Source organism: Electrona antarctica (genome assembly GCF_951216825.1).
Source record: "Electrona antarctica genome assembly, chromosome: 11".
Classification (NCBI taxonomy): domain Eukaryota; kingdom Metazoa; phylum Chordata; class Actinopteri; order Myctophiformes; family Myctophidae; genus Electrona; species Electrona antarctica.
Genome location: NC_136792.1, coordinates 31,466,880 through 31,492,118, shown reverse-complemented (window position 1 = coordinate 31,492,118; position 25,239 = coordinate 31,466,880). Strand labels below are relative to the sequence as shown.

Genomic DNA, 25,239 nt, shown 5'->3' with positions numbered 1-25,239 from the left:
CACTGTACCTTCGACAGACAGCCTCTGTAGACAGTTTTAAAGCACAGCTCAATACCCACTTCTACACTCTTTTACATTTGTTGTTATTCATGTCCTCACTGTATTGCATTACTGCAATTATTTTTTATGTTTTATGCCTTGCTTTTCTTTTCTTTCTTTCTCCATGAAATGTGCTATACAAATAAAGTTGTATTATTATTATTATTATTATTATTATTATTACATTTATTATTATTATTATTATTATTCATGAGAAACAAAACCCACAGCCACACCCCTATGCTACATAATACTGTACAGTCCGTTATTGGATTCACGAAGGTACAGAATGTATAATAGATTGTGTAAAGACCCCAAAAAAAACACATGAACAATTCATTCAATATGCATTCAACAGTAAAAGAAAGAGTGATATCCTGGTAGTGAACTCCATGGTCTTTTGCATTACTACTGGGAGGTAAACCAGCGACCAATGGATCTGACGTTACCCGCAAGCAGCAACGCAACACCTATACTACTTTGAACCTGGCTTCCCTATGTTGGGCATGTCACAATACTGTAGAAATGAAAAATGAAAAATGAAAGAAATGAATCAACATACAAAAATCAATAACTCCACTAACAATGTGTCAAACATAAAACATGCAAAAAGTGGTTAGGGGTGAGGGAACAGACCACAAGTAATTGGTTATAATGATTGCTGCCTTTCATGTTGAAACAGATGAAAAGCAGAACTTTGTTTTTTTATTTTTTTTACTGTGTGTTTGTGGTAATGGGTACAACAGAATAACAGAGCTCTTTTCAGCCCCGCAATAGGCAGTAGGTAGACAGTAGAATGAGGAGTGGATGGCTACATCGCAGAGCAGTTCCATCAGCATGTACACATGACAGTAGTTCATCTAGAGACAGACAGACAGACAGACAGACAGACAGACAGACAGACAGACAGACAGACAGACAGACAGACAGACAGACAGACAGACAGACAGACAGACAGACAGACAGACAGACAGACAGGAAAAGCATATGAACATGTGCGTGAAAAAATTTCAGATGCACTCACTGCCCTCCAACTGTCTCTTTCTCTCTCATACACACACACACACACACACACACACACACACACACACACACACACACTTCTCAAGGTTGGAACAGAATAATAAGATAATCAACTGAGTGCTTTTGTGGCTGATTTTCACTTCAAAACCGCTAACCTTTGGCCTCCCACACAATGTGCTAATACTGACAAATTCAACATGATCACATACTATAAAATCATCTTTCCAGAGAGGACAAAGCATAATCAAGTGCGCTTCTTCAAATGACTTTCACTCACATTTGAGTGGGATAGCCTACTGCTGACTCAACAGTTGAATAACAACGAGTTATGCTTGACTGCCCCCACATGTGTCATACTGCACGTTCATGGAGAGCTAAAAGGGGGAGATGTACTGAGTAGTCAAAATGTTCATCATGACCTACTGTATCTTGAAACTGGTGGGGCCAAGGGTTCTACTTGTGAGTCAAACACAGAGGTGTGTGTGTGTGTGTGTGTGTGTGTGTGTGTGTGTGTGTGTGTGTGTGTGTGTGCGTGCGTGCGTGCGTGCGTGCGTGCGTGTGTGCGTGCGTGCGTGCGTGCGTGTGCACTAACCTGAAACTTTCTGTATTTTAGGTAGCAAGTTGTTCCAGAACTGACACAATTGGCATTGAGCTTCCTTTATCCTCTCTATCTCCGGAGGCATGGAGTTCAGAGAAACATACTCTTGCTTCTCCAAAGTGAAGATGGGCCAATCACTGCCTCCGATGGCTGGGTTCCTGACAGGCAACAGGAGAGAATCAATGGCAACCATGAGTAATTTGAATCAGTGTCTCAGATTAGAGACAGATTTAGATTTAGGTTAAAATATACATGTTTTATACATGTAAAATACCCCTTTAAGTGTTTGAACTGCTCCTCGTTTTCCCACTGAAATCCCCTCAAGGAATGGTGGCACTTTGAGAACCAGTGCTTACGTACAACATTCAACCAATGTCTTTTTTGGATGGGTGGATTTTGGATGGATGGATGGATATTTACCCTGTCCGGGCAAAGTTGGCCCAGTGTTTCATAAACTTCTTGCTCATGGTCACTTCCTCCTGCGTGTATGCCAGGGTTCGATTCAGTGGCATTCCGAATACAAACTCGACATCCATGCCATGCCAAACACCCATCCACTTTGGCCAGGGGTTGATGGATGAGAGGTGGTCAAACAGGTAGAGGCGGGGTTTCCCTCCATGTTCTGCATACCTGGGAGAGGAAGTGACCATATTGTATTACTTGAGTTTAAAGAAGACAACTGCACTGCAGGCATACTTGTTTTCTTTTTGTTTTAAGAATGCAGAGAGAGGAAAACACAACGCCTGTGCATCTTTGGTTTCCCTCTCAGTGTAATTTAGCAATAGCAATTAAATTAATACAATACAATTAATGATATTACAGTGGCATAATGCTATGGATCTCCCTACTCCATAAAGCTGTCCATGGAGCCCTCAGTGAAATCCTAAGAAATTGAACTGTGATTAAAAATGATGACCTCCCTTACTTCAATGCTTCCTAAAATCAACAGAGTTGTCTGGGTCAATTACCTGCGAGTGAACTCTAATACAGGACAAACAAAGGCCTGGTCTCCAACCAGGTGAATCAACGAATCTCGACGTTTTGTGCCATTATTCTCATCTGCCCAATCTGTGTAAAGGAAAACAGCTGACTCCATCGAGACGTTACTGGCTCCTGGCATTGCAAGGTTCACCCCCTCCAGGAAGTCCTTCCTACTGATCAGACTCTGACTTTCAAGGCCAAATCCTGGTGATCCATAAACTAGTAAGTACGTTCCTTCATCTTTGTTGAGGCCAAGCAGTACATCAGTCTTCAGGAAGTTGCCAGTGCGAAGAAGCACCTTTATGAGTGATGAGAAAATAAAGACTTTCAGTTATTAACTTTTACAGTTTTTTTCTCAACCTCAATGTGTGCACATTTCAAAATGTGTACATATGAATGCACACAACATGAATACCAGACGACTCGCCCCAATTCCATATCCACACTTTGGGGCGAGATATCCACGCTTACGGGGCGAGTTATCCATGGCTTTGGGGCGAGTTATCTTCACTTTTTGAAATTCCGAGGCGACCGTTCTTCACTTTTTGCAGGGGACGAGTTGGAAAAGGGGCGACCGTACCTGTTACCCACAACATTCACTAGTAGCCTACATTTCAACATCATCTTCCTAATGCACCCATGCAGAAACTGCACCCACACACCTACTTCTGGTTCATCTGGTAGGAAGTTGTTGTCTACAGTTGGCACGAAGGGCAGGGCCACGGGTGGGAGTTCAGGTTTAGGATAAGCGTCATATTGCTTCTCAACGATGACCTGCGGGTCTTTCTTCTGCAGACACACCTCCAGATCAGCTGCAGGGGAGAGTGGGCAGCCTAGCAGCTGGCCAAGCCTCACAGACCTGAAAAAAACAGACATGGGGGAAATGGACAGAAAGGAGTGAGAGTAGTGTAGAGGAGAGAGGGAGAGAAGAAGGAAGGGAAGATGAGAGGGATTGTGGAAGGGTGAGAGACAGATGAAAGGTGAGGAAGCGAGAGAGAGAGAGAGAGAGAGAGAGAGAGAGAGAGGATGTGAATGGAGGTGGAAACAGGGAGAGGGCTGAAGATGAATGAGAGCAGTATGAGCCATGGTGAACATAATTGAGTTTGCATGCATTTGAGCAGCGTTTGAGACGTGTGTGTCACTACTTCTGAATAATAATGATGAACTGGGAGAGCCACGGTTGAAGAGTGGAAGAGAGTGTAGATATTTCTTCTGCCTGAGTGCCCTTCTCTTAATGAGCATGGATGTTTTGTTCATCTTTGTTTTCTACCCGGTGCACTCTATGAATCACTAATTCTAATTATGAGTGTATTCGTATTGGTCAAAATAACAAAGTGCGTGAGTCATACTTCAATGAGTGAGTGAGTGAGTGAGTGAGTGAGTGAGTGAGTGAGTGAGTGAGTGAGACAGACAGACAGACAGACAGACAGACAGACAGACAGACAGACAGACAGACAGACAGACAGACAGACAGACAGACAGACAGACAGACAGACAGACAGACAGACAGACAGACAGTATAGGAATGACTGAATGAATGAATGAATTCACAGCTGATTGAACTGATGAACCAATGTCTGGAATAGTGAAAACATAGTCATGTAAGCCACTGTACCTCTCCCTAGCCTCGATCTGACTGATAAAGGCCCAGGGTGATGTAGGAGAAGCACTTTGCATCACTGCTCTCTGAAAGAGTCCATGGCTGCCTGGGGAAAGAAGGTGGTAGCCAACAGACGCTGCCCCAGCACTCTCCCCAAACAAGGTCACCTGGATATAACAGGCCACTTTATACTTTTGCTTGGTTTTTCACACATTATTTCGATGATGATGATAAGTTACTTATATTGTTGATGTAAGCTGTAAGGTGTTACAATAGTTAATTGTATTTTTGGTAAATGGCATGATAGGCTTACTTAAAATATTTTAAATCTGCATTAATAAACTTAATCTACGTAATGAATAAAAAGCCGTACCTTAGAGGGGTGACCTCCAAAAGCATCAATATTGTCTGTTACCCAGCGGAGGGCCAGTTGCTGGTCTAGTAGCCCTGCATTTCCACGAATAGACTTGCTCTCAGGAAGTGACAGGAAACCCAGTGCTCCGATTCTGTCACAGAAAAAAAGAAACGGTGGTTATACAGTATGTGCATAATACAGTATGTACCAGTCAGTCAGTTTGGACACAACTATTCATTGAAGGATTTTTCTTTTAGTCTTTTCAACATAGTGGAAATGAGTGAGGACATGTTTTAATTATTAAACCATATTTAAGGGACCAAGAAGTCACAAAGCGACTTTGGTCACTTATTGCTTTTGTGTTTATTTGTCTTCTCCTTCTTCTTCTCCTCCTCCTTCCGCCAAAAATAGCTGTTCTGACTGAATCGTGCAGTCGGTTTTCGCGAAACGCGGTAGTCTGGTAGAGGGCCATGCCAAACGGTGACTATGCAAAGCCCATGATGATTGGCCAAATGGTGGCGCTATAGCACTCAATTGAAAATGCAAACTTTGAACGTGCATATCTCATGAACCGTTTGACCGTTGGCAATGACACTTTGATACACATATGTGTCTCCTCATGCCGAACAACTTTTGTGTTCTGACTTTTGACCTCTGACCTTTAGATCACCTGTCATTTTTAATTATATGAAAAACAGTTCAAATGTATCTCCTCCCAGGATCTTTGATGAAAATGCACAAAAACGTCTACATGTGAACTTTGGACCTATACGGACAAATAATCATAGTACATTTCTTTTAAGTCAAAAAATGAAGTTTTTATGAGCCAATGAAAATTTCTGGTTTGTGAAAATTCTTCTTTTGTCCCTAATACATACATGCAGCGTCATATGCTTTTGCAACTGTACAGTATGGTAGAGGGTCATGCCAAATAGCACTGAAAGCGTACAAAGATAAGTTTGTACGTGAAAACACACTGTAGTAATGGATAAAGACCAGGACAGTTGTTACCAAAAATACTGGATGATGTTACTGTTTAGAATGAGTCAACTGACTGTGTCTGCATAGCTCAGTCGGTAGAGCTCTCATCTTTGGACCACAGGGTCACTGGTTCAAATCCAGGTAGCGACAACTCAGCCTGTGATTTGTATTTGTGCATATTGTTCTTATTGCGTATTGTCTTCTTTCTTGGTCCCGCCTTATCGCTGCTTGCAGCTATATTTTCATTTGTTTTATACTCTTTACAGATAACGTGCACTAGTGCTACCAGAATCAGGAGGCTATAGCACTGGTTTAATAGCAACGCGTGTAGGATAACTGACTCTGACACCGTTGCACAAGATGCCTTCACAGCAGCTTATTTTAGAATCGTTGAACAGGTTAATATCCATCATGTAATACTCCAAGTAGAAAAAAGGAGTTGAGCATTCTTCTGAGCTGACGAATGTGAAATATTGGACATTTTATTTGGGGAGAGGCACTCGTACTAAGCACTGGTTCCCACACCAAAAGTACACTCCTAGACTCATCTGTGAGTCATGGACACATTTGTATGGGTCCCTTTATTTTTGGTTTCCCTCATTTTGTTTTTAATTATTATTAAGGGACCAAGAAGTCACAAAGTGACTTTGGTCACTTATTGTTTTGAACCGTGCAGTCGGTTTTCGTGAAACGCGGTAATCTGGTAGAGGGCCATGCCAAACGGTGACCATGCGAAGCCCATGACCATTGGCCAAAGGGTGGCGCTATAGCACTCAATTGAAAATGCAAACTTTGAACGTGCATAGCTCATGAACCGCTTGACCGTCGGCAATGCAACTTTGATACACATATGTGTCTCCTCATGCCGAACAACTTTCGTGTTCTGACTTTTTGTTCTGACTCTACACGTGAACTTTGGACCTATACGGACAAATAATCGTAGTATTTAATTTCATATCATATTTATTTATTTCATTTCAGTTATGGTTTTACATGATCATATTAATTTTTACTTTGTACTTATTATTATTATTTTTTTACATATTCCATACCAGAAAAGAAAAGGAGCAGGAAGAAGATCAATCTTATTTATACCTGCCCCTATCATTAAAAAAAACATCTAATTGATGCTGCCACCAACCATACATGATTACATCAAATAAAAAAGAAAGAAAAAAACAACTAATTGATGCTGCCACCAACCATACATGATTACATCAAAAAAGAAAGTACATTTCTTTTAAGTAAAAAAAATGAAGTTTTTATGAGCCAATGAAAATTGCTGTTATATAAAAATACTTCTTCTGCCTCTAATACCTACATGCAGCGTCATATGCTTATGTCACTTTACAGTATAGTAGAGGGTCATGCCAAATAGCACTGAAAGCAGTCTTACTCCAATTGGCCAAAGGGGGGCACTATAGCAAATTTTCGAAAATTAAACCTTTGAACAGGCTTAACTCATGACTCATTTGGCCAAAAGTCATGGCACTCGTTTCCACATGTTCCTTGACTCATGGGGAACACATCTGTCACTTTGACAAGTAAGCTCCGCCCTCAGATTTTCTGCCATTTTGAGCAGTTTGAAAAATGCTTATACCTGATTTTCTGCCTGGTTTTTTAAGCAATTTGCGTGAAACGTTCTACACGCAATGTATGGACCATTATCTGAAATCCCAGTTGAAGAGAAGTTTGTATGTGAGAAAAATTACAGCAAAACATAACCAGGACACACACTATTATCAGAAACACTGATTTTCCTGTTTACAATGTAGTGACTGATGTCTCTCTGTAGCTCAGTCAGTAGAGCTCTTGCCTTCGGACCACAAGGTTTTGTGTTCAAATCCGGGTACTGACAACTCAGCTTGTGAGTCTTATTTGTGCATATTGTTCTTATTGCGTATTGTCTTCTTTCTTGGTCCCGTTTTATCGCTGCTTGCAGCTATATTTTATATTTGAAATTACCTTGACGGCAGCTTTGCACACTAACGAAACGTAGCTTGCGGAGTTAGTTTCAGTGTCAGGTATCCTTGAGGACTGAATGCAAGACCCACAGGCTTTCAGTACATGGTTAGTTGTAGTTGGTTGCTTCTACTGCTGTCCCTATGCTGTAGTGTAGCCTATTGCAAAGTTATTAACACCTTGAGGGCTCGGGCCTATTTAATCCATTAATAAAATGTGCCCATCGTTTATAGCGCCTGGACCACTTTTACCGGCGGACCGGAAGTTGTTGTGAATGTCTGTGTAGCAGCTAACAATAGCCACACCACTCTAGAGTCTAACACAGGATCTTTTTTCATAATATTAGACAGGATGATTTAGATCGCGAGTTATGAACGTTTTAAGATTTTCGTTGTCGTCCGCTAAACAGGCAGGGAACTTTTTCTATGACGTGTCACTGTTGTGCAACACCGAGGATTGGGCAACAAGCTCTCCTAGGCTGTGGAGTGATGCGACCGGTTTTGATATCATTAATCTCCGTCGTTTTTATCAATCTCTGTCTCGGGCAACTGACCGTGCACTTGAACTTGACGTGATCTCCGTCTGGGGCCCTTAAACTGTTATGCTATAATTGCTTTAAGGGTAAGAATGAGTTAAATTAAATTTAACATTTTGCTGCTTACACTTGGACCGACCCCTGCAACCCAGGCCACATCGTCTGCAGGACGGAGATCAAGGTAGACGCCGTTGGAAGGCTCAACACAAGCCGATGCCCCTAGAGATCCACCCGAAAGCTTCCCGCGGGGAGCCCAGCAAGCCAAGCAGGGGCTCTGTTAATCGAGTACCATGGTTTTGGGAGGCATTTAAAAACGGTTTTAAGTTGAATGCTATGGTCCGTCAGAATACATTTGCTCAGGAGTCATGAATGTAAAGTTTTGTAAATGTCATCTGTTCATTTTAAAGGGCGGCTTATCATTCATGGCATTTATTATGTCTGAGGTTTCTCTTGCAGTTGCAATGTTGCACGTATCATAAAGGGATTGGGTCTTGGATTCTGAAATTAAAGTTGGTACTAGCCAAAAGATCTTGATCTTGGCCTGTTCTATCAAAGCAATATTCTGTTTTATCCGTATTATCGCGGCTAATTCTTTTCAACAGGTTCATGGCCCTCAGTCGTTCTTTTGGTCCATAAGCTTTCTTTTTAGCACAAATCACAACATGTTCTAAGGTGGCTACAGAGCTTCACCAATACACCACTATTCGTTAAAAAAAAACATAAAAAAACATCATATACAAGAGACATAGCCAAAGCCTTTCCGGGGGTCCCCAGACAAAAACGTTGAGAACCCCTGCTGTACTGTACTAATCGTACTGTACCGCACCGTACTGTGCTATTCATACTGTACCGTACTGTAGAATTTGTACCGTATTGTAGTACCATACTGTACTATTCGTACTGTACACTGTACTACTCTGTACTGTACTCTGTACTGTACTATACAGTACTGTACTCTGTACTGTACTCTGTGCTGTACTCTACTGTACTGTGCTGTACTAAACAATGCCAATGAGGCATAGAGGTTTTTATATCTATGGTTCCACTGTGAGAGGTTAGCAAAATAAGTCCTTGTCAACCGCGTGAATCTCGTTTGCGTCCGAGCATAGGCATGGCAACGCCCTACCTGCCTGTGATTGGCCTACCGACACTGCCCGTCTTGACTGTCCTCTGAGGTGGATATATGCTGGATGTCTGATGCGAGGTTATCCGTGGTGGGAAATAATACAAGTAGTACGGTACGATACAAGAGAACTATAACTTGTAACTTTTATTTTTGAAGAAGAGGCATAATATTGTTTATGCCGTTTGCTTTGATGGAATAATTGATTGAACATGCACTCATGATATGATTTGGGTCTGTTCTAAAATAAAGTGTTTGTGTTGATTGTGTAATTTGTAAACTTGAAACATTATTGTACTATAAAAAGGTCTATTTTCCCTTCATCTTCATCCTTTTTAGTGTAATAGTATTAGTTAACTATAATTAGATTAATATACGATAATCAACACTAACACTTTACCCAAATACATGTTCAATCAATTATTCAATCAAAGCAAACGGTATAAACAATATTAGTTTACCTCTTCTACAAAAATAAAACGTACAAGTTAGTTACAATGCTGCATTCTGTCGCGTGTACGGTTTGCCAAGCTGTCATTCTCTTGTTGTATAGGCATATTATTTATTTCTCAATCTCACCACGAAGTAACCTCGCATCTCGGAGGACAGTCAAAACGGGCAGTGTCGGTAGGCCAATCACAGGCAGGCGGGCGTTACCATGCCTCAGCCATGCCTATGCTCGGACGCAAACGAGATTCACACTTGTCAGCTGTTGTGCAGCTGGAACATTCAACAACCCAGACTTAAAAGACAACATAGCAATGCAAATCAAAAGACATAAAAACAAATACTTTAAAACATCATCATAGTTTATATATACACTGTATTAAGTATAGACGCAGGGGCGCACGCAAGCACACACACACACAAGTGCGTTACAGGAGGTCGGAAAGTAAGTCGAGTGCCATGTAGGTGAGCGGTAGTATTATGAAGTACTATGTTTGACCAGGAGCCAATGAATGTCTTCTCTTCTCTGGAATGGCTAAGGTGGGCAGCAGAGTTTTGAACATATTGGAGTTTATTGAGGACTTTAGTGGTGATACTATGTGGGTGAGGATGTTGTTGCAGTAGATTGGATATAATAAATGTGTGAATGAGTAGTGAGAGAGACAGTGAGGGCCGGAGGCAGGCAATATTCCTTAGATGGAAAAAGGCAAGCTTTTGTGCTCTGGAGTATGTGGGGGAGGAATGAGAGGGCGGGGTCGAGGATGATTCCAAGGTTGCATACGCGGGTGGAGGAGGTGAAAAGCACTCAATATTGAGTGAGAAATCACAGGTGAGGGAGTTGGGCTGCTTCATTTCATTTGAATTTGAGAAAGTTATTTTGCTTCCATGCATTTACGCCTGTGAAGCAGATGGCGAGGGTGGAATGGTTGGATTTAGTGGTGGTCTTGGTGGAGAGGAAGAGTTGTGTCTCATCGGGCATAGCATTGATCTGACCCCCCATGACAAAGCGCCAGCGCTCGCCCAGCAGTCTGCCGTCAACGAGGCGGATGCGTGCACACGACCTCGCCCTTAGCGTGAGGTCGCTTCTCGCCCTCAGGCATTGCTGCCTTGTTCACAAACACCACATAACTTGCTGTCAATCGTTAGCCTACAAGAGGAAAGAATGACGGTAGACATGCCATAAGTCATTATTATAAGTCATTGGTTTTAAGAGAGTCCTCTCTGTGAAAGCATGGGGTATGACGCGTGACTTAGGTACTTCATTCTGTGAAAGCATGGGGTATGACACGTGACTTAGGTACTTCATTCTGTGAAAGCATGGGGTATGACGCGTGACTTAGGTACTTCATTCTGTGAAAGCATGGGGTATGACACGTGACTTAGGTACTTCATTCTGTGAAAGCATGGGGTATGACGCGTGACTTAGGTACTTCATTCGCATCATCAGGGACACCCCAATCACGTCCTCTTCAAAGGTTGGATTGGATAACAGAGACCCACATGACAGCAACAAGTAGGAAGTGGAGTTGGAACTAGGAAGTAAATAGAGAAGCACGTGAAATAATTGCGGCTCTATAGAAGCGAATGGCTGACTATAGTCAGCCATTCGCTCGCGTGTGTGTTTGCGCACAAGCGCGCGCAACGCACTCGCTTCCCTCTGGAAATGACAGATGAATTATTTTATAGGCCTGCCTGTTCCAGATGTTTGTTTTCTTGAACAGTGTCCCGACTCCCGAGCCATTAGAAAATACCACCGAGCTACAAGCTCACAACGCGTCACATCCACAACGCGTCACATCCACAACGCATTGCGAGCTAACTTAATTAGCCTACAATAAAAAGTATTTTTAAAATGTTGAGCCCTGATAAGGCATATTTGGTCTAATATTGCATTTCGCCATAGTGACAGCCTACATGTGTGACTGAGTTTGTTTATGTATTTGTTTAATTAAGTGGGGGGGGGGGGGGGGGGTAGCATGTTGATTCCAGGGACGTGACATATTAGCATACTCATGAGGGGTTGTTCCTGCAGGTGTGACACCATTTTTTATATTAATATTTAGATTTATTTAACACTTTTTGGTTACTAGATTCTTCTATAAATTCCACAAATATGTCTGTCTCTTGAACACAAGTTTTATTAATGAAAAAAACGTTGATGAGTATGTAAGATTCGTTATGTCTAGTTTAGGATTTTCTCTTGATCTCTGTATATGTATGTATGTCTTGTAAACATAAATAAATGTTTTAGTATTACTGCTTATTTCCTACATCCACATCATCAAGCAAGTATAGGAGTGACCACATGACCACATTACTGTCCAAGCCCTATAGGGGTTACTGTCCCTTGGTATGTTTCTTGGGGATGACCACACCACAGAGGATGTTGTGTGCCTTTATGATTACCACATGTTGTGATGAAGGGTACTACTGACCATCTATGAACATACAGCTTTGTTGTTAAGAGTTGTGTCAATGGCATGCATAGATAATCAATTAAATGTAAATGGCATGCATAGATAATCAGTTAAATGTAAATGGCATGCATAGATCATTAGTGAAATGTATATTCCCTGTCTAAGAAATGTTTGTTTGGAGAAGCTTGAATCTACAAAGGACTCTTGACTCCTTGACTAGTTTTTGCAGGACCTAACCAGTGAGGATACTCACTTACAGAGTTGGTCTGTCTAGACTTGTTTTGACTGGTACTGTTTTTACTGTATATGGAGAGGAAGAGAGAGAGCAGAGCATACACTATACTGTACTTTGATTAAGTAGCCTTACCTGTAATTCATCGACACCACAATCACGCCTTCTGACTGGCTAAGGAAGCGACCGTCATATACATCCAGAGAGGCAGTTCCTGCGACGAACCCGCCTCCATAGATCCAGACCAGTACAGGAGCCAGTGGGGAGGCCATGGTGTGGTTGACTCGTGGTGACCAGACATTGAGGTAGAGACAGTCCTCACTCAGGGGGGTGTTGGGGTTCCACGCGTCTGCCCCACTGAACCCTGGGAAGAATAAACAAATGAACAAGCTATCGCAAGACTTTGTCCATCGTTTCCTGTGCGGCAACGAAATATCGCGACACCTCCAAGAGAGAAACGATACCTGCCGCTGTTTGTTTAGATGAAAATAAAGTGAACTTTGATTATTTAGCAGAAATAAATAAATTAATAATAATAATAATAATAATAATAATAATAATAATAATAATAATAATAACAAAAATAAAAGCAATCCATTGAACTACAGTATGTAGAGCTACGTGTATTGAAAAATAATACTCGTCATGCTTCAGAGACGAGATGACGGTTAACTCGGAAGAAGTTCCGATCTATTAATAATTTTTTTTTTAAATGGCCCGAGCCGGGCCATAATCAGCTGTTTGTGTCCTCTCTAGTGTGTGTGTGTGTGTGTGTGTGTGTGTGTGTGTGTGTGTGTGTGTGTGTGTGTGTGTGTGTGTGTGCGTGCGTGCGTGCGTGCGTGCGTGCGTGCGTGCATGCATGCGTGCGTGCGTCCTTTATTTCAGTATCGGACACATACGAAGACTTCTTCTGCTAGTGTATCTAGCCCATCGTGTATTTATGTTCACAAGTACTATATACTGAATGTGTGTTTCTTGTCTTGTACCTGGAAAAAACGTATCCGGGAGCTGGTAACAGGTATTTGGGAACTTCGTGGCATCTCTGACCCCCTCCCACCCTCCTGCTGGTTCAGGAGCGCGGAATCTCAGTTCACCCACTGGGGCTTTTCCGTAGGGAATTCCCAGGAATGCCCTGACAGTGCCTCGTCCTGCTCCCGGCGTGGAGACCAGTTTACCTCTGACCCTTCCGTTGGGCGTGTTGACCACGAGGTCATTCTGAGCAGCCACCAAAGAGCCGAGGAAGAGGAGCAACTGGATGTATACCACAACGGCCATGAGTGATGATTGGAGCCTGCTGGGATGAAACACATACAGAGTGCAGACGAGAGTCTGGTTTATACAAGTAGCCGATCTACACGCGCACAACATGTCGCAATGTGACATGCTGTGCTCCAAAATGTTCATTTTTCAGGAAATTAAAATAAAAATATTTTATTTTTCTTCCAGTAAATTAAGAAAACCGTATATGTTTAAAACAAAGCAATACTTCCTCATCAAAGTTGGTATTGAGACTTTATATATTGTCAATTACTTGCATAAGAGGGGGAGAGTTTGGTTCGATGTTTTTTTTATAACCAACACACATAAAGGGTGTTCAATAGTTCAATTGATAGCAAATTGATAGCAATTGGGCTTTCACCCCAGCTACAGCCACACATAAAACATCAATGACAAACAAAAATACATTACAGAGGAAGACACAACATTACACAATTGCACACATGATGTGGATAATCTAACCTCACACAGTTACCGCTGTTTCAGAGGTCCCTGCTCATAAATAGACTGCAGAGAGGGGAGATCTATATCGACCTCACTCTGACCGTCACTACGGTCATAACAACGAATGATGCCCTCATCTTCCTCTTCTCGAGACCAATATATCAAAAATGTCATGCCCACATGACCCGGGGAGGCGGTCTCACCGTATAAATTATGCCCGGTGAGGGCGGCTCCGCCTCTTTGCCTCTCTCGCCTCATGAGACCTGTACGGTAGGTGAATGGTATCGTATCTTTGAGATATATATATATACTGTTAATGCGGACTGCTTGGTTTTCGCTAGTAGTCTTTTCTACACTCACTGCTTTGGTAACCCGTACACTTCGGTGCAGGCGCCTTGCGTCCCTGTGGGTTGCAGTGTTGTGTGACTTTATAGCCTACTGTGATTGTTTGCTAAAGCTAAACACGTTGTTGTTGTGTATACTTGTGTTGTTTGGCCTACAGGGTTTTTCCCTTCAGTTAGGCTGCCTTAAGAGTTCCGTTTGTTGCGGAACGGCCGGGATACGGCTACTTATTTTTTTGTTATTGTTGTACCCGTTGTTGCGCTGTCCGCAGCTGCGGGGGTTAAGTGGAGGCTCCATCCAAGTTGGTGGTAGTCCTGTCAACTCCGCGTGGGTTCGCATGCGATGTAGTTATCCACACTAGTATTTCTAGTAGAGTCACAAAGTGATATTTTTCTTTAACTTGTCCTCCCTCCATACCGAGTGTATTGTGAGTAGGTGAGAAGAAGCTGTTTGCTTCAGTCACGTGAGTTCCCTCAGACCGCTGTGCGCAGCAGGTGGGATTTGTTTTTGTTACTTGCTATTCTGCTATTCCCTCTCATACGTTCGCGTATAGTGAGTAGACGTTTTGATTAACATTGTTATTATTTTGTGCATAGGCCTACTGCTATTTACTACCCCTGGTGCTACGCTGTCCGCAGCTGGCAGGGTTTATTTTTGTTGCGTTAGTTATTCCCTCTCATACGTTCGTGTATAGTGAGTGGATGTTTTTGATTAATACTGTTATACATTGTGCATACTGCTATTCGCTATCCCTGGTGCTACGCTGTCCGCAGCTGGCAGGGTTGTTTTTGTTATGCTAATCCCCTCTCATACGTTTATGTGTAGTGAGTGGGTGTTTTGAGTTTCGCATATTATTACCCCTGTTACCACACTGTTCGCAGCGGGTTGGGGTTTGCGTTTTTCTGTTCCCTCAAGTACGTGCGCGTACGGTGAGTAGGGTTGTTTTCCTTGTATATTGCGGCCCCTGATACCGCTGTTCGCAGCTGGTGGGGTTCCTGCATATCCCTCGGGTGCGTTCGCGTACTGTGAGTAGGGCGGTAATTGAGCTACTATGGCATCCTACGTCTGCTGCTGTTGTCAGGCAGCCATGGACCCCCGTGATGGCCACCGGGAATGTCCCGTTTGTTTGGGCAGAGCCCATGTGCGGCGGGACGTTGAGGACCCCTGTAATGCTGCCATCGACTTGCCCTATGCCGAGAGGGCTCGGCGGGCAGCGCTGGGGGGGGAGTTGGCTCCCCCTGCCCAGGAACCGGTGCTTGGCCGGAGTGACAGGCTTTCTAGAAAACGCCATCGGCGTCGCTCAGGTGACCATGATTATAGGAGGTCTCGTGAGCACACCTCTCGGGCCCCTAAGCGTTCTGCTCACCCCCAGGAGGTCGGGGAGACGCAGGGTGCCACTCAGAGGGAGATTTTGGCTGCTATTCAGTCCCTCAGTGAGCGGATGGGGAGGTTTGAAACTGAATGCTCCTCAACTGCGGTGTCACATGAGACTGTGTCCTCGCAGGCATCTCCCTTCAGGGGGGTGCCTGGCCCGGAGGATGACCCAGATGTGCTTTACATCCATGCGCCTGGCTCCCTTACTGGCAGTGGTCTACGTTCGGACCACGCTTCAGTCTCAGGCAGCACCAGATCTGCGCTCTACGAGGAGGAGGTGGCAGAGTCCGCTCCAGACGTCTCGGCTAGTGAGACGCTGGTGTCGCATGTGTTATCGGCAGCTAAACTATTGGGTATGACACTTACAGCCCCGAAGTCTGCCTCTTCGGTGGGTGTCTTCAGTGCGGTGTCCCAGGCTCGCTTGTCCCCTACTGTTCCAGAAGCAGAGGGGTATTCTGGGATGCTAATGACTAACTGGGGGAAGCCTGATAGTGACTCCTTATTTAATGCTGGGTGCAGGGGCCTAGCAAAGATGGCTTATCCTCCCGAGTCCGGCTTGGGAGACATGCCACCGGTCGAGCAGGGCATGGCCGCATTGACCGATCTTGGCCCTGACCGAGTTACCACTGTCCCACGTTGCCCCAGTAAACAGTGCGAAAAGACGGATCGTCTGGTGTGTCGCACGTACAATTCAGCAACCCGTGCAGCTCGCTCGGGGAATGCATTGGTCCTCCTCTTGGCTGCTCTAAGTAAGACAATGGGGGCGGAGGACACAGACTCCCGGTCCCTGATAGATTCCGCGGTGTTGGCTCATTCTCAGCTCACGCGGGACATTGGCGCCACCATGTCATCAGCCATGTTGGCTCGTCGTCAGGTCTGGCTGGCTCAGATGCGTCTCCCTGAGAACATCAAGAAAGAGCTGCGGGAGAAAGCAGTTGTGCCGGGCCATGTGTTCCATCCAGACTTCCAGGAGACGCTGGACAGAACTGAACGCTGTGCTCAGACACGGGAGAGCGTTCAACGGTTTCGCCGGTCTGTTACCTCCAGACTCGGACCACGGCGTTCCTATCAAGGCTCAGGGCCCCACCAAGGGTCCTGGGGGCGTGGCAGGCACCAGGATGAGGCGTTTCGGGCCCCCAGTTCGGCCGCCCGGCAGCAGCCTCACTGGCAGCAAGGTTCTAGATCCCGAGCCACTAACAGAGGTGGCCCTCAAGGGCGTCGCCCCCGCAAGGGCACAGGGCGCCAAGGGGGCTCTGCATGAGAGTTCGGGGCCGGCCGTCGAACGTCTCTCCCGGCTTTGCTTGGACAGCTGGATAGAGCGTACATCAGACCCCTGGGTACTGGAGACAGTCGCCAGGGGCTACAAACTCCAATTTCGACGGCGTCCCCCCCCCTTTTCAAGGGTCCGTATGACTCTGGTCAGGGACCCTGTCCAAGCACGCGCGCTGGCGGAGGAAGTTTCCACCCTGCTGCAGAAAGGCGCAATTACAAAGGTGAGTTCAACCGATCAGAAAGCAGGTTTTTACTCAACATATTTTCTGGTGCCAAAAAAGGACGGCGGGTTTCGGCCCGTCCTCGATCTCAGGTGGCTAAACAGGTACATGAAGGTCCTACCTTTCAAGATGTTACAGACAAAACACATACGCCAGTCCATTGGTCAGGGAGAGTGGTTCGCCACTCTCGACCTGAAAGACGCGTACTTCCATGTCCGCATTTGGCCGGGTCACAGGCCCTTTCTCCGCTTTGCCGTTCAAGGGCAGGCCTACCAGTTCAGAGTGCTCCCATTCGGGCTGTCATTGTCTCCGAGGGTGTTCACAAGGGTAGTGGCGGCCGCTCTGTACCCTCTTCAGCTTTCAGGCATGAAGGTCCTCCCTTATCTCGACGACTGGCTGATCGCCGCACCGTCTCGCAGCCAGGTTGCGGCAGACACAGAGCAGGTGTTGTCTCATGTCCGGTCCTTGGGTTTCCGAGTGAACCTAAAGAAAAGCAACCTCGAACACAGGCAACAGACAGGGTTTCTCGGCCTGTGTCTCAATTCAGTGACCATGGTGGTCTCTCTGTCCCCGGAGAGGGTTCTACGGATCCAAACACTCCTGCGCCACTTCCGTCTCGGCACGCGTGTCGAGATGGTTCTGGTCCAGCGGCTGTTGGGGATGATCGCATCCGCCACAGCAGTCGTCCCACTCGGCCTGCTCAGGGCCAGACCTCTCCAGAGGTGGCTGAATTCATTCGGCCTCGATCCCAAGCGGGACCGGCATGTGAAGCTGGTGGTGACAAGGCCTTGCCTTCACGCTCTACGGCCATGGAGGGACTGCACGATGCTGACACGAGGGGTCCCGCTTCGGGACCTTCCGTTCAGGAGGACTGTGGTGACGACGGATGCCTCCCAGACCGGCTGGGGAGCCGTATGGGAAGGCAGGACAGCGAGAGGTCAGTGGGCGCTTCCTTGGACGTCCGAACACATCAATGTGTTGGAGCTGAGGGCTGTTCACCTCGGCCTCAGGGCTCTCCTCCCCTTTATCCGCGACAAGCATGTCCTGGTGAGGTCAGACAACACTTCAGCGGTCTATCATATAAATCACCAGGGGGGCACGAAGTCACTTCGTTGCCTACAGGTGGCTCAGGAACTGTTGTGGTGGGCCGCGCCTTGCTTGGCCTCCCTCAGGGCAATCTATGTGCCGGGAGTAGTGAACACGGCAGCAGACCTTCTGTCCAGGTCCGGCCCCCTCTCCGGCGAGTGGAGACTTCACCCACAGGTGATCTCACAGATATGGACCCGCTTCGGCCGGGCCCGAGCAGACCTGTTCGCCTCTCGAGAGAATGCTCACTGCGAGCTATGGTTCTCCCTGACGGGCCAGGGGGGCCCCTTGGGCCTGGATGCTCTGTCAGGAGAATGGCCGGACGGCTTGATGTACGCTTTCCCTCCACTGCCCCTGATTCCTCAGGTGTTGCATCGGGTGAGGCTGGGTTGCTACAGGATTCTGTTGATTGCACCCCGATGGCCAGGGAGACATTGGTTTCCAGACCTCCTTCAGCTGGTTCAGGGGTCTCCATGGCCTCTGCCGGCCAGAGCAGACCTCTTGTCCCAGGCAGAGGGTCAGATTTGGCACCCCAAGCCGATGACTCTGCAGCTCTGGGCATGGCCTCTTCTGAGCCCCTCCCTCAAGGGCTAGATGAGGCCGTCCTTGACACAATGCGTAATGCCAGGGCGCCTTCCACCCGGGCCAATTACGACCACAAGTGGAAGTGCTTCTCTGCCTGGTGTGCTGCCCAGCAGGCGAATCCTGTCACCTGCAACGTATCCCTGGTTTTACGTTTTCTCCAGTCCCTCTTGGATGCTGGCAGAGCAGCCAGCACCATCAGGGTGTATTCCGCCGCTATTTCCCTCCGGCATGAGGAGGTTGATGGGCTACCAGTTGGTAGGCATAGTTTTGTCACTCAGTTCATGGCTGGTGTCAAGCGGCTACGCCCCGGACGGGCCTTGAGGGCCCCTGCTTGGGATCTCCCTCTGGTACTGCGGTCCTTGATGGGAACCCCGTATGAGCCGATGGATCAGTCCGATCTGAAATCCCTCTCTCGTAAGACGGCACTTCTTTTGGCGCTTTCCTCTGCCAAACGCGTCGGTGAGCTGCAGGCCTTGTCAGTCAGCCAAGACTGCATGAGGTGGAAACCCGAGGGCACAGGGGGTGTCGCTGTGGCCTAACCCGGCATTTCTGCCCAAAGTAATTACTCCGCAGACGGTGAACCGAGTGCTGGAAATTACGGCATTGCGTTCTGCTCTGGGCCCCCAGGAAACTGTGGAGGGCCTTTCTACATTGTGTCCAGTCCGAGCACTTCGTGCTTATGTGGATCGCACACAGGCCATACGAGGCACAGGCACGCAGCTGTTTGTCTGCTATGGGGGCAGGAGGTTGGGGCTTCCCTTGTCCAAGCAACGGCTGTCGCATTGGCTTGTGGACACAATCTCGGCGGCCTATGTTGATCTAGGCCAGCCGGTCCCTGAGAATGTGGTGGCCCACTCCACAAGGGGAGTGGCCACTTCTTGGGCTGCACTAAGTGGAGTGTCCATGGAGGACATTTGTGCAGCGGCTTCATGGACTGTGCCTTGCACATTTGCGAGGTTCTACAGACTAAACGTGGAATCCCAGCTATCGCTGGGTTCCACCGTCCTGCTTGCAGCTGCCCAGCGAGATGGTGATGGGGCTGAGTACCCTGTTCCTCGCGACCCGGTTGGTATAAGTCATCCGTTGTTATGACCGTAGTGACGGTCAGAGTGAGGTCGATATAGATCGTAAGTTATGGCTATAACTATGGATCTATGAGACCGAACGATGACCGTCACTATCTCCTGTCGCTCGGAACGTTCTGAGGCGTTCGAGGCTGGAGGCGGAGCCGCCCTCACCGGGCATAATTTATACGGTGAGACCGCCTCCCCGGGTCATGTGGGCATGACATTTTTGATATATTGGTCTCGAGAAGAGGAAGATGAGGGCATCATTCGTTGTTATGACCGTAGTGACGGTCATCGTTCGGTCTCATAGATCCATAGTTATAGCCATAACTTACGTTGTCTTACCCCTATGATCTTCCCTGCAGTCTGCACCAATCTGAACAATTTGGACCTCAGTTGAGAGATTACCAAACCAAACTGTGATGCCAAACCTGACCAGGCTTTCCAAGACTGCTCGATAGAACACTAACATAAATCTTTGGTCAACACCATGAACCCTGAGACGCCGAAGGAAGTGCAGTCTTTGCTGTAGTTTACTACAGAGACTGTGTATTCCAAGTTAGTGAGTTGTCAATACAGATCCCCAAGTATTTATATTAGGGGACCTGTGAGATGGTCGAGTCATGGATGACCACAGGCCTGTGATCACCAATACTCTTGGGGTCAAACACCATCTCCTGTGTCTTCTTAACGTTAAGAATAAGGTGGTTGTCATCACACCACAAAAGTTCTGTACCTCTAAAAAGTAGTCAGCTACATCCCTATCCTTATCCAGAAGGGCTAAGATGGCAGTGTCATCCGAGAATTTAATGATGTAATTGTTCGGGTTGCCACTTCTACACTCATTTGTATACAGAGTAAAAAGGACAGGTTAGCTCACGCAGCCCTGGGGTGCTCCAGTACTCAGGGTTCTGCGCTCTGACATAGTGCCATTCACACTGACCCTTTGTGTACGTTTAGTTAAGAATGAATGGTACCATCTAATAATAAGAGGATGGACATTAAGGTCCCTCAACCGCTTAATTAAGAGATGTGGCTGTATTGTATTGAATGCTGAGCTGAAATCTACAAGAAGAAGGCCTGCATAGGCTTTGTTATTGTCCAAGTGTTTCAAAAGAAAATAGTCCAAGGTCAAGACTGCGTCCTCTATACCTCTGTTACTCCTATAAGCAAACTGAAAATCATCCAATGAGCAGCCTACCGCTGCCTTCAGCAGACTGATAATGATTTTCTCAAAACATTTCATGACTACGTCAGTCAAAGCGACTGGGCGATAGTCATTATTTTCCTTGCAGCCTGCCTTTTTGGGAACAGGAATTATAATGGAGTCTTTCCAGGTGGACGGAACAGTACATGAGTCCAGTGATTTTTGGTAGATGGGACACCAAGCCTCCGCTAACTCCTGACTGCATGAATGCAGCAGCCGGCCACATATCCCGTCTGGACCTGAAGCCTTCCGGGGACATGTGTGGGAAAACATCCTCTGGACTTCACGTTGATCCACAGTAATTCCCAGATCACTGTGCATGGGTACAGACTCTAGGGCAGCATTTTGTTCATACAAGAAGTCAGCTGTTTCAAACCTTGCATAAAAGTTGTTTAGTTCGTTGGCCTTTTCCTTTTCATTTGACACACAACGGCCCTTCTTAGATGGAGCCATGTTAGTCATGGCCTTCATAGATTCCCACATTTTTTTTTAATTAGAAGAGGAGCAGTATGCCTCAAACTTCTCCTTCTCCTTCCGTTTAGCCTCCCTTATTTTATTGTTAATCTCCTTCTGAATATTCTTCATAGTTAACAAATCCCCGCTCTTGAATGCCCTTTGTTTCTTAACTATGCATTCTTTGATTTCCCTTGAGATGAAGGGTTTGTTATTGGGGTATATCGTTATGGTCTTTTTAGTCAACACATTGTCTTTACAGAATTTGATGTACTCATCATAGTATCTGTAGCCTCATCCAGGTCTAGGCTATGGAAGAGGTGTCGTGTAATTTAGAAACACACACACACGCAGCAGCACTCCCAACTGACACACACACACACACTCCCAGCCATACACTGATAGTAGAGTTAAGCCAGATGCATAGGTTGAAGGGGATCTTCATCTTCCTTCCCTGAACATATACAAAGTTATTCACTTAACATATACAATGTACTCATCCGCATACTTCACACACACACACACACACACACACACACACACACACACACACACACACACACACACACACACACACACACACACACACACACACACACACACACACACACACAGGCCATATGATACAGCACAAGAGGGTTCATAGGGTCACATGCACGCACACACATGGGCACCCACAGGCTGTCAGCCATAAGTTAAACCAGATGCATCAACATACACAATGAACTCATGCGCGTACTCCACACACACACCTCACACACACACACACACACACCTCACACACGCAGCACACAGTCAGCTGTCCTGTCACAACGTACCAGAGTGAATCCGTCCAGGGAAACTAGTGAGTCCGGAACCGTCTCGTCCAACCACGTCTCGGTGATCACTTGCAGACACGACTCCCGGTACTCGTGTAGAACGCTGGTGTTTAATCGTAGCGTATCTGCCTTGTACCTCAGTGAACGGGTGTTACAGATAATCACGGATGGAAGAGGTGGTCTGTACATCCTTCTCCTTAGCCTCTGTTTCACCCCTCCGCGTCTACCCCTCCTCCTCTTTCGCCTGTTGTTGTCGCTCCTCGGTGGCGTTACCAACAGTTCACTTGGGAGCACTGGGGCTAGGTTGACAGGGCTGTTGCCACTGGGTCGGAGCAGCCGAAGCTGGTCGGAGGTATACCGCAGATATGTCGCCGTTGTCGGCGTGGAGTCCTGACACGCCGGCGTGTAACATTCCGCAATGATATCCCGTACGACTATAACGAACAGCCATCTCAGCGGCCCCATCGTCAGGTATCAAAAACACAGTCAGTGCACAAAAAACAAACTTGAGACACAGACAAAACAACAATACAAGTGGCGAGCTGGAGCAGCCCGGGTCACTGACACACACACACGCCTGGTGTCTGGTCATTATTATTATGAAATTATAGTCAATGAACCATTGGTTGAGAAACAATGGTATGTATACACATGGGATGCACTGTTGTGTTGGGACCCCACCCAACACAACAGTGGTCCCCAGGTTGATTCTATAAGTCAGGGTGGTGGTACCTCGTTCACAATCAGTTGAAAACCCCTGGTCTAAGTGGTTATAAGCATATGGGACTGACAGATTAAAAACAAAAATAGCAGATGTAGATGGGAGGCTTCCAGATATATTTAGAGAACAGTTGCATTGTGGTAAACATGGTGTAACACTATACTGTATACACAGCTGAAGCAAGCCAGTGCAGTACAACAGTTGCATCATGACAGTATATCATTCCTCATTCCAACTTGAAGTTGCATGTGATATTATTGTTATTTACATATTTACGCACAAAAGTGTAACTGAACAATACAAAAAAACATTTACCATGTTCTTAAAACTTATAATTCCTATAGGCCTATTATTATTTAGTTACCCCATGCAGACATTGTTTATTCTATGCACCTGGCAGGAGGCCTGCCGGCTGGCCATACCACTGAAATAGCATATGGCTATGCAACAAGAGTTCACATACCTCGGTTCAATCACATATCCGAGCACAAAGTTCAACATCCTTGTTTACAAGAATGGACTGTTCGTATGGTTGCGGCCGTCCTCTCTGTAAACTTTCCACTTTCTGAAGCTTCTTATTGTAATCCTCACTTTGTTGGGAACATATTAAGGCCATGCGCAGCTATAAAAACATAGCTGCCTGATTAAATAGAGCTCATCCACACTCGCGTTTATAATTTAAAACAAACGACGTGCAAGCCTCCATGCAGCTTAACGCTCCACTGGCACACGTTACAGGATTAAGACGCACTTGGAGAGTTTTGTAACCCGCAGAGCGCGCCGCGCGCACAGAGCTGCGCAGAGCAATAGCCTACAGCCTGTAATAAATTAACAATGATTTTAAGATTAAGTTTGGAAGCAATAATGAAAGGAAACGCAATTGCCCCTTACCTTCTCTGTCACGTTGTGTGAGGAGTATGCGGGAGCGCAACTGTCGTGTTATTTAGAACCACACGCACACACACACACACACACACACACACACACACACACACACACACACACACACACCGGTCATATGATGATGAACAAACACCACAAGAGGCCCCAGGGACTTGCAGCCATAAGTTAAACCAGATGCATCAACATAGCTCACACGCATACACACACATACATCCACACACACACCTCACACACACACACACACACACACACACACACATCACCCACCGCACACACATACATCCACACACACACACACACACACACATCACCCACCGCACACACACACACACACACACACACACAATACACACCTCACACACACTAGCACACACATGGGGCATATACACAATCTTATCTACACACATACCTTTGCACAACACGATGAGCTCATGAGAGACCCCTCAAAACAGGATGTACCCCACATGCACTCTCATGGACGGACACGCACGAAAAGCTACGATGACGGATATCCAAATATGGAGATGTTTGAACAAACTCGAACCGGTGGTTGGAAAAGATTAAACGCCAAGCGCACACACCGGGCGCCCCTACACAACACATAGCTTTTCCACACCGAAATATTGGACGTGCGTGTACGCAGACACTAATGTCTTAGCCCAGTATAAACTTGACAGACCATGGGAGGAACCGGGCTCCCTTTTTCCCGCTGATCCTGCTCCTGTAACACCCTGTTCCTGACTCCTCTCCCCTATTCCCTTTTCTCCTCATTCTTCCCCATTCTATCTCCTATATCCTACCTCCCCAAACCCCCTTCTGTTCCCCTTTTGTCCTTTAACCATGTTCAATTATATATTATAATAAAGGTACCAATGTTAAACCTTGCTGGACCAGAGGGAGTTCAACAAACCATGTGCAACCCAGATTCGGCACAAACAAGGGACTAAATTAATTTAGCTCCTATGCCACCAAAATGTGGAACGCCCTACCAACAGCCATTAAGACATGCAAATCCCTTGACTCCTTCAAAACCGCCCTCAAAGGGCACCTACGGACGGCTGCAATTCGAAACTGGCCCCCGTAAAATCTGAATCCCCCCACCCCTTTTTCCCCTCACTGTATATGTTTCTTTTCCCTTTTTACCTCCTCTATGATGATTTCCACTCACAGTTGTT

General features: G+C 46.2%; 1 protein-coding gene across 2 annotated transcripts; it reads right to left on the bottom strand.

Moving 5' to 3' along the window:
* Positions 1 to 218: 218 nt before the first annotated feature.
* On the bottom strand, positions 219 to 23,816 carry LOC306932499 (acetylcholinesterase-like). 2 transcript variants are annotated; one of them, XM_079514331.1, is made up of 10 exons: positions 23,625 to 23,816; positions 13,280 to 13,587; positions 12,429 to 12,657; positions 4,615 to 4,747; positions 4,257 to 4,408; positions 3,308 to 3,500; positions 2,629 to 2,939; positions 2,081 to 2,290; positions 1,655 to 1,818; positions 219 to 899 (listed from the first exon to the last, which is right to left on the bottom strand). In XM_079514331.1, the coding sequence occupies exons 1-10, from the start codon at positions 23,660 to 23,662 to the stop codon at positions 802 to 804; spliced, it is 1,836 nt and encodes a 611-aa protein (XP_079370457.1). In that variant the 5' UTR covers positions 23,663 to 23,816; the 3' UTR covers positions 219 to 801. The 2 variants fall into 2 exon arrangements, with proteins under 2 accessions (XP_079370457.1, XP_079370458.1); XM_079514332.1 differs by lacking the exon at positions 23,625 to 23,816 and adding an exon at positions 22,441 to 22,535 and having other exon boundaries at positions 13,280 to 13,584.
* Positions 23,817 to 25,239: the final 1,423 nt, after the last annotated feature.